This window comes from Halichoerus grypus, chromosome 15, assembly GCF_964656455.1.
Source record: "Halichoerus grypus chromosome 15, mHalGry1.hap1.1, whole genome shotgun sequence".
NCBI lineage: Eukaryota > Metazoa > Chordata > Mammalia > Carnivora > Phocidae > Halichoerus > Halichoerus grypus.
The window spans coordinates 58707033-58720266 of NC_135726.1; the positions used below are offsets into that span (position 1 = coordinate 58707033).

The 13234-nt window shown below is 40.4% G+C and overlaps 1 protein-coding gene and 1 long non-coding RNA gene across 2 annotated transcripts in view; one reads left to right on the top strand and one right to left on the bottom strand.

Annotated features, from left to right (window-relative positions):
• The window catches only part of ZNF582 (zinc finger protein 582), a 21616-nt gene extending 17697 nt beyond the window's left edge, over window positions 1-3919 (top strand). Inside the window, exons 4-5 of the mRNA XM_078062432.1 lie at window positions 1073-1143; window positions 3660-3919. Coding sequence (XP_077918558.1) covers window positions 1073-1143 — 71 coding nt within the window. The 3' untranslated portion in view covers window positions 3660-3919. The remainder of the gene's footprint in view (window positions 1-1072; window positions 1144-3659) is intronic.
• LOC118538564 (uncharacterized) lies at window positions 82-13218 on the bottom strand. The gene is made up of 2 exons (XR_013444065.1): window positions 13115-13218; window positions 82-365 (listed from the first exon to the last, which is right to left on the bottom strand). It is a non-coding gene; the product is annotated as an uncharacterized LOC118538564 (long non-coding RNA).
• Window positions 13219-13234: the final 16 nt, after the last annotated feature.

The window sequence follows — 13234 nt, forward strand, 5'->3', positions numbered from 1 at the left end:
CATTCTCGGATTATAGTTTTTTCTCAGTAATCTGATTTTTCTTACCTCATGTAGATGTATTTGTAACAAATTAGCAAAAACTTAGTGGCTTAAAACAACACATTTATTGTTGGGACGTCAGAAGTCTGAAATAGGTCTCACTGGGCCAAAATCAAGGTGTTGATGGGGATGTGTTCTCTTGTGGAGGCTCTGTGAAAGAAACCACTTTTTTGGCTTCTAGAGGCTGCCTGTATTCTTGGTGTGGCCCCTTTCCATCCTCAATGGCAGCAATAGCTTCTTGAGTCTTTCTCACATTGCATCATTCTGACACTGATTCTTTGGCCTCGCTCTTTCACCTTTAAGGATCCTTGTGATTATGATGGCTCCTGTGGACAATCCAGGACAGTCTTGTCTTAAATTCAGCTGATTAACAATCTTAAGTCTACCTGCAACTTAATTCCCCCTTGCTACTAACATAACAGGTTTCTGGGATTAGGACAGAGACATCTTTGGAAGGCTATAATTCTGCCTACCACAGTAACTGCTTCTGTCCTGGCATTTGGCAAGAGTTTCTAGCCTTAGAATTCAGGAACTTAAGTAGGATATGCTTAGATAGTCTCATGTCCTTTTTTTAGCCCAAGGAAATTTTCTTCCAAATATTAATTAGGACTTCTCAATTGTTCTATTTTATTCTTATTTTAAAACTTAAAAAAAATATGTATGTACGTTTTTGAGAGAGCGAGCCCACACACACAGCAAGAGCAGGGGGAGGAGCAGAGGGAGAGGGAGGGGAAAGACACAGGGCTCAATCTCACAACCCTGAGATCATGACCTGAGCTGAAGCAGACGCTTAATCGACTGAGCCACCCAGGCATCCCAAGAATTAAAATTATAATCATGCAGGGCATGTAACATGGGAGGAGCAGAATTTGGGGGTGAGGGACATTTTAGAAATCTGTCCAAGATGCTCAGTATTTTCATGAACACCGGAAGGCTGGCATGAGATAAGGGAGGAAGAGAATTGCAACCTGTCCTTCTGGGAGGCAAGCCTGACCTCTCATGTTTTCTCTTCCCTCCTTGGCTGCCTTCTCAGAACTCACCCTTCCCCAGGAGAGGAACCTGGAGGACTCATTGGTCCTTGCTATTCTGAAAGCCATGGCCTAGGTAAGTCATGCTTTCTTTCTCCTTCCTCAAACTGTGCTCATTTTATATAAATGTAGGAAAAATTTGGGGGGATTTCCTGCCTAAGTTTCACCCATGCACAAAAGGATCAAATAGCCCTAAGCTCTCGCTAAGAATCCCCCCTCTCTGACCTGGGTTCATGTGTTCACATCTCCTATGGACTGTTGTGCAGGAGCCTCGATGGACCAGAAATGCATTGTTTCAGTGAAACATGAAAGACTCCTATGTGAAATATGGTTTAATGGACTAATCAGTGTTTAAAGGAACCACACATAATAATGCTTTAATGGTAATCTACAGAACAGGGTTTCCCAGTTGGATAAGATGGGCAGTGGTGGTGGTTGGTCTCTGGTGTGATCTGAATGTGTTCTTCCAATTCATATGTGATGGTATTTGGAGGTGGGACCTTTACTAAGTGATTAGGTCAGGATGAATGGGATTAGTGTCCCTATAAGAGTCTCTAGAGAGATCCCTTACCAACTCTTCCACTATGTGAGGATGTAATGTCAAGTTGGCCATCTGCAACCTGTGAGAGGGCCCTCACCGGAGCCCAGTCATGCTGCCACCCTGATCTTGGACTTCCAGCCTCCAGAACCATGAAAAACAAACTCCGATTGTAAATAAGCCACCCAGACTGTGGTACTTTGTTACAGCAGCCAGAATGGACTAAGACAGAAGGTCTCAGCCTCAGAATGTAGTAACAGTGCTGTTTCACACCTTTTGAATTGGGGGTGGCATTGGGAATTTGGTTATAGAATCTGAGACATTGCCCAGCAGTCCCTCCAGATGGATGCCTGACCCAAGGTCATATTTGATGTTGAGCCACAAGTTTGGGTAGTGGGCCACATCTGTGTGAGCCTGGATTACTCCCCACCTGCCATTAGCGTTCTATTGCTCGGGAACAAGGAAAGAGCACACTTAGGGATGGGCTAGGTGAGACTAGCCAGAGTGCATGAGGTATTGAAAATCATAAATCAGCAGAGCTAGGAATGTCCCTAAAGATATCTTGTTCAACCTCAAGTGCCCCAAAATGAAAGGTTGAGTCACTTAGTGCAATGTCATGGGAAAGTGTGCAGCTAATAAAAATAAATCTGATTAAAGAAGCTGACCTAGTAAGGAAAGGTAACATTAAGACAGTGATGAACCTGACTCTTCAATATATTTTAAAAGAATACCCAACTCTCATAATTCCTAACAGAGACTCTTAACCATTTCGCAATGATTCCATGAAAAAAAAAATGTTTCTCTAGCTCAGGATTTCTCAAGCTCAGTACTAATGATATTTAAGGCTTATAATTCTTAGTTGTGCTGTCTCATATATTGGTGAATGGTCAGCAGCATCTCTGGTCTCTACCACTCGGTGCTAGTAGCATTCCCTATCCCAGTGGTGCTACCCAGAATGTCTTCAGATGCTGCCAACTGTCTTCCGGGGGTGCAGAATTGCCCCAGAGAACCAGTTCTCTCATTTGAATTTTCTTGAAACATTATGAAAGCATTCAAACACTTAAAAAATATATCAATGTTTCCATATTCACTGCCTAATTTCTGAACTGAAGGAATAAAGACAATTCAGACATATTAAGAAGTTGTGCATTGACCTTCTACAGTTAAATTTATTGGAAAACCATGGAACTTGAATTCTTTTTGTTCTTTGAAGTATCTTTTGATGGACCTATCTCCCTTTATGAAGGAAGTTGTGCTGCTCTCAAGAGAAGTACAGACCCTTCCCTTGAATTGCCACAATTTCCTTAATGTGCTCGCTGGCTTCAGCTCGGCAATGTCCTTCTCATCCTTCTATTTTTCTAGTCATAAATATTTATTTCAATGGCACACATTATCATTTTGTTGTTTCAAGGGTCAGTGATGTTTAGGGATGTGGCGATAGTCATCTCAGGTTGAGTGGGGCAGGCTGGAACTTGCTAGGATTTGTGCAGAGATGGAATGCTGGAGAACTTAAGCAACTTCATCTCTAGGTAAGATGTTAATACCCCTGGGGGTGCCTGGGTGGCTCAGTCGTTAAGTGTCTGCCTTCAGCTCAGGTCATGATCCCAGGGTCCTGGGATCGAGCCCCGCATCCGGCTCCCTGCTCGGCGGGAAGCCTGCTTCTCCCTCTCCCTCTCCCTCTGCTGCTCCCCCCGCTTGTGATCTCTCTCTCTCTGTGCCAAATAAATAAATAAAATATTTTTAAAAAAGATGTTAATACCCCTGGAAGGTTGAAATTTGTCCACTGGAACATCTGCTGCCTTTGGTGTGAATTTCTGAGGTGCCTTTCAAGACTCTGGTTGAGTTTCTGCTCTGCTCTCAATGAGATTGTACAGAATGGGGATGGATAATTCTGTAGGATAACACCTAAAAAAGCTTCTTCCCCAGTCCAAAAATGACTTCCTCCTCTTCTCTGGCCTTTTCTAATTTCTTCTCTTCATTGATAACCAGGAACTGGATATGAATTCTGAGACACCCCCTTTGTGACTCTGCTGCATTTCTTCTTGGGTACACAGGTTTTTCTATATCCAAGCCAAATGTGATCTCCTTACTGGAACAAGGGAAGAAACCCTGGTTGGCAGAAAGAGATGTGACAGGAAGCCTGTACCAGGTGAGTGAAGGATGATTAAGGAGGGCAGTGGCACTGTAGGTAATGGCCTAGGTCTACAGGAGGGAGCGCCTTTGAGACAATGACTAGAAAGGTCCCGTCAGAGTCCCTAGTGTTCAGAACAGAGCATTACTCCTATCAGTGCGAGCTCTGGGGGGCCCTCTCTTATACTCCCACACACCACTTCCTGTGCCTGTCTCCATTCAAAGAGGAAGGTGCTTTCTTTGAAGTACAACTTTACCTTTCCAGAGAACATTATTTCTTCGCAGTTTCTCCCCCATTCTTTTTTTAATAGTTGGGTCATTATTTCCATCCAAAAGTATGTTTCCAAAAATAGTTTATTTTGGTTACAGCACAATGATTTTTTCCTTTGACATGTTTTTCCAGATTCAGATTTTGTACATTCTTTCTTTCACTCTTTCCCTTTTTAGAGAGGGAAGGGAAGAGGCAGAGGGAGAGAGAATCTTAAGCAGGCTCCATACCCAGGGTGGAGCCTGACACAGGGCTCGATCTCACAACCCTGAGATCATGACCTGAGCCAAAATCAAGATTTGGATGCTTAACCAACTGAGCCACCCAGCCGCCCCACTCTTTTCTTAATAAACATTTTCTCATTTTCCAGTTTGAGTAAGACTCTGTATTAACCTGGGCCCTAAATTTGCTTCTGATGCATCCTCAGATGTAGGATTACGCCAGCTTATAATTTCTGCTGTCAAACATTTCTTAAGCATTTTTAAAAATTCTATATAGTCAAATTTTTTATGATTATTATCATAGTTTTGATCATGATTTTTTTCATTCTTGTATGTAGGCTGCATAACACTTTGTGTAGATGTGCCATAGTTTATTGAACCACTCTCCTATATGTGGGTGTTTAGACTGTTTTCAGTATTTTAAAATTATGATCATGCTGTAATGAATAGTCTTATGCATATATATTTTCATGTTGTTGGAAGTATATCATCAGGGTAGATTCCTAAATGTGGGATTTTGGTAGGCAAGACTCATGCTTTTTAAATATCATACTAGGAAATTGCCTAACAAGTATGCCCAAGGGGTGTTTCATTTTCTAGAGGATCTGTACCTTTGTCTTACTGTTTACTATTGATTAGGACCTAGACTCATGCAATTAGCTTGTTAACGTGGACATTGCTGGCCAGCAGAAAAAATAACCCCAAATGCTATGATTTTCACACTCTGTATGACATTAACCAGTTTTTGATGTATTAGCAAGCTCATTTCAGCATTTGTTTGTGTTTGTCTGTGTATTCATTTATTGACTTCTTCTTTGAAGTAGCTTTGCCATCATGCTGGTTCCTTATTAAGGAGTTAAATAATTCTGACAAACCTTATGAATGCAAGCAATATGGGAAGGTTTTCCACCACTGTTCTGATCTTCCTCAACATCACAGAATTCACATTGGGAAAGACCCTGTGAATGTAAAGAATGTGGAAGGGCCTTTAGTCCTGTTTCACTCTTTACCCAACATCAGAGAATTCATACTGGTGAGAAAACCTACGAATGTAAGGATTGTTTAAAAAAAAACAAAACAAAACTGTATTTGGCTCTCAAAATTTAATGTACATCATAGAGCTCATACTGGGGGAAATTCTATCAATATACTGAATGTGCAAAAGCTTTTAGTCACTTCTCACTAATTATTCAACATGAGAGAATTCATACTGGAGAAAAACCCTGGCTGTAAGGAATACAGAAAGGCCTTTAGCGGTATCACACAACTTAATGAACATCAAAGTATCCACACCAGTGAGAAGTCATATAAATGTAATGAATGTGGAAAGACCTTTAGTCATCATTCATATCTACCTCAAATCAGAGGATCCATACTAGTGAGACACCTTATAAATATAAGGTTTGTAGGAAGGCCTGTATGCAGGGCTCACAACTTTATCATCACCAGAGAATTCAGACTAGAGAGAAACTATATAAATGTAATGAAAACTTTTAGCTGGATTTCACAATTTAATGAATATATTAGCAACTATACTGATGAGAACCCGTATCAATGTACTGAATGTGGAAAAGCTTTTAGTCACTTACCACTTGTTATTCAATGTCAGAAAATTCATACTGGTGAAAAGCCCTATGTATGTAAGGAATGTGGGAAAGCCTTTAGTCAGTGTTCACAACTTATTCAGCATCATTCTTTATGTATGTAGAATGTGGGAAGGCTTTCAGATACTGTCATCTTCCTTAACCTTAAGGAATTCATGCTACAGAAAATTCCTATAAATAAGTGAAGGGAAGACTTCACTGGTTTTGTTCCTCACGGAACATCAAATAATTCATGATTATGTATAACCTTGTCCAATATGGAAATGCTTTTTGGTTCAACTCATGTTACATTTATCAGCGGATTCACATCATCACATTCATCACTAAAGGCCATATTAAAATGGTAATGTAAAAAGTCCCCCAATACCACCTATCAATTATTATTCATTGCAAAATTCATGCTGGCAAGCAACCATGTAAGTGGAGAAATTTTGGAAACCCATTACCTAAAGCTAACCCTAATTTACATAAAAGGATCATATGAGAAAGTAACCCTTTAAATGCCATATATGTGGGAATTTCTTTAGGCATAAGGCTCTTTATTTTTAGAGATTTTATTTATTTTTATTTTTTTTAAAGATTTTATTTATCTATTTGACAGAGAGAGAGAGACAGCTAGAGAGGGAACACAAGCAGGGAGAGTGGGAGAGGGAGAAGCAGGCTCCTGGCTGAGCAGGGAGCCCGATGCGGGGCTCGATCCCAGGACCCCGGGATCATGACCTGAGCCCAAGGCAGATGCTTAACGACTGAGCCACCCAGGCGCCCTGAGATTTTATTTATTTGACAGAGAGAGAGAGAGAGAGAGCACAAACAGGGGAAGTTCCAGGGGGAGAGGGAGAAGCAGACCCCTGCTGCTGAGCAGGGAGCCCAGTGCAGGGCTCAATCCCAGGATCCTGGGACCATGACCCGAGGAGCCAAAGGCAGACACTTAACCAACTGAGCCACCCAGGTGCCCTTAATTGTGAATAATTATGTGTGAAAGAAATTTCTAATACATTAACATTATTCCTTCCCAGTGTCATATTTTTATATTAATATACACTTTGACATGCTTACAAACAGTATACTAATTTAGTATTTTTCAGCATTTACTCAATATTATAATGTTGGTATATAGTCCTTCCTTATAATTTTATAGATGCTAATGGGTATCATGGTATCTCATTGTGGTTTTAATCTGCATTTCCTTAATGACTAATGATATTGAGCATTTTTATGCACCTGTTTGCCATTACTTAATCTTTAGTGAACTATCTGCTCAAATCTGTTACCCATTTATAAATTGGTTTGTTTGCCTTCTTTTGAGTTTTGAGTGTTCTGTATATATTCCAGATACAAGTACCTATTTGCATATGTGATATGTAAATAATTTTCTCTAGGCTGTTGTCTTTTCATTATCTTAGCTGTGTTTTTTGAGGGGTAGAAATTCTTAATTTTTTTAAGTATGCTCCACATCCAGTGTGGAGCCCAACATGGGGCCTGAAGCTATGACCCTGAGATCAAGACCAGAGCTGAGATCAACAGTCAGACACTCAACCAACTGAACCATTCAGGCACCCCAGCAATTCTTAATTTTGATGAGGTTATATTTATCATTTTTATATTTTATGGTGAAATATCAAAGAAATCTTTGCCTAACTTAAGGTCACAAATACTTTCTCCTGAAAGTTTTATAGTTTTAGGTTTTACATTTAGCTCTATTTTGAAGTTAATTTTTGTATATGGTGCAAGAGATGGATCAAAGTTGTTGTTTTCATATAAATATCCAGTTGTTCCAGCACCAATTGAAAAAACACTTTTCATTCTCTACTGAATTGCCTTTGCTTTTTTTCCCCAAATCAACTGACCATGTATGTACTGGTTTATTTCTGGACTCTAGTCTGTCTCATTAACCTCTTTTTCTGTCTTTATGCCAATACTTGTCTTGATTACTGTACCTTTTGCATTTCCCTATGAATTGTGGAATCAGCGTGTTGAATTCTATTTAAAAGCCTACAGGGATTTTGATTGAGATGGTGCTGAACATATAAATGAATTTTGGTGAGAAGTGATGTCTTAATAATATTGAGATTTCCAATGCATGAAGGTAACATATCTATTTCCTCAATATTTCTCTCAACTGTGTTTTGTAATTCTTAGTGTACAGATTATTTAAGTATTTCATATTTTTGGTGCTACTATAAGTGAAAATTATTATTATAATTTATGGATATGTTACATATCCATAAAAATATATAAATCATTATATATAATATCTGATATATTATATAATAATAAAATTATTATTATAAATTATTGTTTTAATTTCAATTCCTAATTTTTTGATGCTAGTATATAGAAATGTGATTGGTTTTTTTTTTTTTAATTTTTAAGATTTTATTTATTTATTTGTCAGAGAGAGAGACAGAACACAAGCAGGGGGAGAGGCAGGCAGAGGGAGAAGCAGGCTCCCTGCCGAGCAAGGAGCCCGATGCAGGACTTGATCCCAGGACCCTTGGATCATGACCCGAGCCAAAGGCAGCCGCTCAACCGACTGAGCCACCCAGGCGTCCCAAAATGTGATTGGTTTTTATATATTCATCTTATAATGTGCAACCTTGCTAAACTCATTCAACTCTAAAGTAACTTTCTGTGTAATACATAGGACTTCTTTCTACATGATCATGCCATCTGCAAATAGTTTTACTGCTTCCTTTCCAATCTGCCTTCTATTTTTTTCTTGCCTTATCACTGGCTAAAACCTCTGGGACAATGTTTAATACAAGCAGTGGGAGCAGACTTCCTTGTCTTTTTCTTAATCTTAGGAGATAAGCATTCATAAATACGATGTTGGTTATAGGTTGTCTTAGTCAGCTTGAGCTGACTATAACAAAACGCCTGAGTGGCTTAAACAACAAACATTTCTCACAGTTGTGGAGTCCGGTAAGTCCAAGATCAAGGTGCCGGCAGTTGTGGTGTCTGGCGAGCCAGGTCCTACAGCTCTTTTGCTGTCTAAATCCATCTCTTCTTGTAGTAGGCCTTGGAACTGTAACATAGGACTTTCTTGTTTCTCCTGCTATCAACTAGTCAATTCTGGATTCTGTGATATCCATAGGCAATCTATTTCTTCTGTTCCTAGGGCTCTATCACCAGAGTATGTGGTATATATGTATATATGTGTATGAAATACACATTCATCTCGGGTCCTGAGTTTCATCTACTAAAACCTGTTACACATTTCCAGCTTATGGTTCAAGCTATAGCTCAACTCTAAATGATTCCTTAATAAATGCATCACAAATGTGCTTCATTTCCTCACTTTCTATCAACTTAAGTATCACCAAGATTCAAAACTAAAACTATATTCACTCCTATACATCAAAACAACCAATTTAGGTCCTTCTAATGAAAGTTTCTGGTTTGCACAGGTCCATGGAAGCAAGTCTTAGTTCCTCCACTCAAAAGTAAAACTAAAAGTTTCTACACTTTTATTTTTTAAAAAGATTTTATTTATTTGACAGAGAGCATGCGAGAGAGCATAAGCAGGGGGAGAGGCAGAGGGAGAGGGAGACGCAGGCTCCATAATGAGCAGGGAGCCCGACGTGGGGCTAGATTCCAGGACCCTGGGATCATGACCTGAGCCAAACGCAGATGCTTAATGACTGAGCCACCCAGGCATGCCGAAAGTTTCTATACTTTTAAACAAACTCAGGAAAGAATTAACATAGCAAGCCTGAGAATGCTCTCCTTAGAAAGTCTTGCTTACAAAGTTGGCCCTCGACGTTCTCTAGCAACTTGGTTTTGGGGAGAATTCCTACCATTCCTAGAATAAAAGTGGCTCCCTGTGCCTAAATTATTTGTGTGAATGTAGCTTATGCAAAATACCTATCTTCTAAGACTCTGGAATTTTAGCATATGCTAAAACAGGCAGAGGGAACCTTTGTGACCAGCTTCCAATAAAACCCTTAGGTAGCGAATCTCTATGTCCAGCCAACATCTCATACATACGTCACAACTTTCAGCTATTAGAATTAGGCACATCCTATGTGACTCTTGTATCTAGTTTCCTCCAGACCTTGCCCCATGAGACTTTTCTCTTTGCTGAATCTTAGCTATTGTGTAGTAAAGAGTTTAACCTTTCCCAAAGAGATCTAGTCTTTGCCCTTGGCTTCTGAGAGGTAATCTGACTCCTTGAAATGTCATGCCTAATAAAAGTAAAGTATTTCTGTTTACATAAGACACTTGAACCATACCAGATAGTCAAACAATGTGATTTATGGTGGGGTATCAGTGTGACCTCCGCAGGGCCTAGAGACTGAGGTGAGCCACATAAGCAACCCACCATATCTTTGACAGAGCCCCAATAAAGAGTGGACACCTAAGGTCAGGTAACCTACTGTTGTAGGACAAATGGAAGCTTTACATCTAGAATCCTCCTGGACTCTGCCCCATCAGTCTCTTCGCTTGGCTGGTTTTAATATGTATCCTTTCATAAACCATGAGTAGAAGTTTTTATTAAGTTCCGAGTCCTTCTAGTGAATTATCAAACCTGAGGGTGATCTTGGGGACCCCTGAATGTGCAATTTGTAGCAGAAATGAGGGTGCTCTTGGGGACTACTCCCTAACTTTGCAGACATGAGTACAACTTTATGGTGAGTCCTGTGACTACTCCTAGTGAGTCATCAAACCTGGAGGTGATCTTGGGGACCTGTAACACTTGGGCCAATTTTTAAAAAAGAATAAGTGTTTGTTAGTGAATAAATGATTAATTAATACATTGGACAATCAGATAACTATACAGGTCATTTTAAAATAAAGAAACAGCAGTAGCAAAAAATATGTTTCATAAAAATATAGAGCCTTATGCAAGACCGAAGAAATAAGGACGAGCTAGTGAGGAATAGGATCAGGAGTTAAAAAGAACCTTACGAAAGACAATGAAGAAAGACACACCTATAGTTTCTGAGGCTGTAGGCATTTATAAAGGTCAATGTAAATGTTGGGTGATCGCAGATGACGACTAGTATTCCTGTAGGAACTCAAATTCAAGAGGCCTCAATTTCTGCACATGCCTGAAACATCTGAAGAGAGCATCTTTCATATCCTAAAGGTGCTCCCTCTAGAATCAGCTGGTCTGTGATATGCATGGCTTACCCCTACCTGGTTCCTCTTACCCACCTGGCACTGGGACTCTCATCTCTTATTTCCCTATCATTCAGGGCACTTTCCCATGCTCTAACAGTGAAACTACATCAGACTTAGAAATGAAAGACCTGTGAAAATAGGGAGAAAGAATTGACCATGCTGTTGTTACTTAAGTGTTCTGACACAGCCATATTGTAATAAGGCCATTATAAAACAAGAAAAGTCTTGGTGAATATCTGGCCTATGGGATAAAGAAAGCTGCTCACATTTCATGGAAAATCAGAGCCTCACCAAAGATTCCCAGTAGAACAAGAAGACACATCCAAGATCAGATGCTAAATTAAGGGTTGGATGCACTTACACACCCAAACCAAATTCTGATAATTCTCCAACATCACTGTAATGTACAAATCTCTTTGAGCAGGGTTCAGTAATCCCCATTCTTCCTTGGAGAAGCCAGTGACCACATCTTTGAATGTCACTGATCCCTGAAATAACAAAACACTTTCTTAAAAGAGCCTACTTAAATGATAGGAAGTTGGGAGGCATGGAAAGGAGCTGATCAGAAATCTGTGTCTCTTAAAAACAGCTTAGCTAAATCACTAAAGGGCAATACTGTGACATACTATGTGTTCACTAAAATTTGGGTGCAGAAAAATATTTAATGAAAGGGAAAAGTTCAAGATAAACAGAGTGATTAAAAAGAACTGAATACCTATCACAGTTGTTTCTAGAATCCTACATATGCATAATAGGAACACACCCAGACTCTGCTGAAAGCCACTTGTAATCAATTCTACTTTAGTCAATCTAAAGTAGATTACGTTTAGTGGATCTCTAGGAAGACTATCAGGCTAATTCACTCTTTTTGCCAAAATGAAATGCAGTCCCCCTTTCCTTGAAACTGGGTTGGGCCTACAACTTGCTTTAATAAACAGAATGTGACAGAAGTGACTCCGTGTCAGTTCCAGATCAGAAACTAAGAAGGCTGTTTTACCCTCATGGAAGCCAGGGAAGGAGTCCAGCCATCCCACTGGAAAGGCCATTAAGAAGCCAAATGAAGAGGGACAGGTTCTGAGACTACAAGAATAAAGCTGAGGAACCCAACTGGCAGCAAAAATAGAGGCCTAGACACAAGACCTACATACATATAGGACTTCCGGTTAGGTATCACACTTTGGATGAAGAGGCCATCTTGGGTATTCCAAGCCAGCAGTTATCAAATAACAGGTAAATCATTCCTATCCTACCCAGTTTGAATTCCTCACCCCCAGAAACATAGGAAATAATAAAATGGTCCTTGCTCTAGCTACTACATTTTAGGTAGAGTTTGTTATGTAGCAACAAACGTTAAAGACATTTAAAAAGAAAACCTATGGCCCAAAATGGTGTCACCAAAATGGTGTCACTTAGGCTAAGACACCAAATCGGTGCTTAATAACTAACCTAAATGCACTTTCATCCTCTCCCAGAAATGTAGTCTTAACCTGTCAGGCAGGAACTTTCTGGTCACCACAACAGTAATCGGTCACATGGGTACTGTATCCCCCAAAGGAAGAGGAGATAATCTACCTAAGACCTCCTGCCCTTCCCTCAAGGGAAGATGACCTTGCCTGGAACAACCCTTTCTTTTCTTTTGCTAATAACTTTCTCAACCCATCCCCCTTCCAATATAAACCTTCCATATTGTAGCACTCCTCAGTGCTCCCTGTACTCGCTAGTTTGCTGCCAGATTCATGAATCATTAAATAAAGTCAATTAGATCTTCAATTTACTCAGTTGAATTTTGTTTTTTAACAGTGCCTCCGAAACCGGAGCAGATGTGTCACCTCATCTGCCTCCATCCGAGCCTGCAACAGGAGCAAGGAGTTCGGTTCCATCTCCAGCCGCTTATGGAGAACGAGTCAGGGAAGGACGGAGGATGCCTTGCTTATAGCTAGTCTTCCTTTCCAATCGTCCGAGGCTTCATTAAATCCTACACCATGATGATTCACAATGGTTTCATTCACCTGTAACTGCCCTGCACGGTCCTCTCCAGATACACCTCCACTGCACCATCTGCTGGTACCAGTATCACAGAAAGCCAACACTTAGGAAATTTTACGGTATTGAACATGGAATGAGCGGATCTGAGCTCCGGCCGCCCCGCCCAAGCCTCATACCTGTCCTGGCAACACGCGGGGTGGTGAAAACACCACCAAGGCACGAGAGGAGACCAAGCACCCGACCACGGTCTCCCAGCTTCCGGGCCGACCGGAAGTGCTGCTTCACAGCCCGTCTCC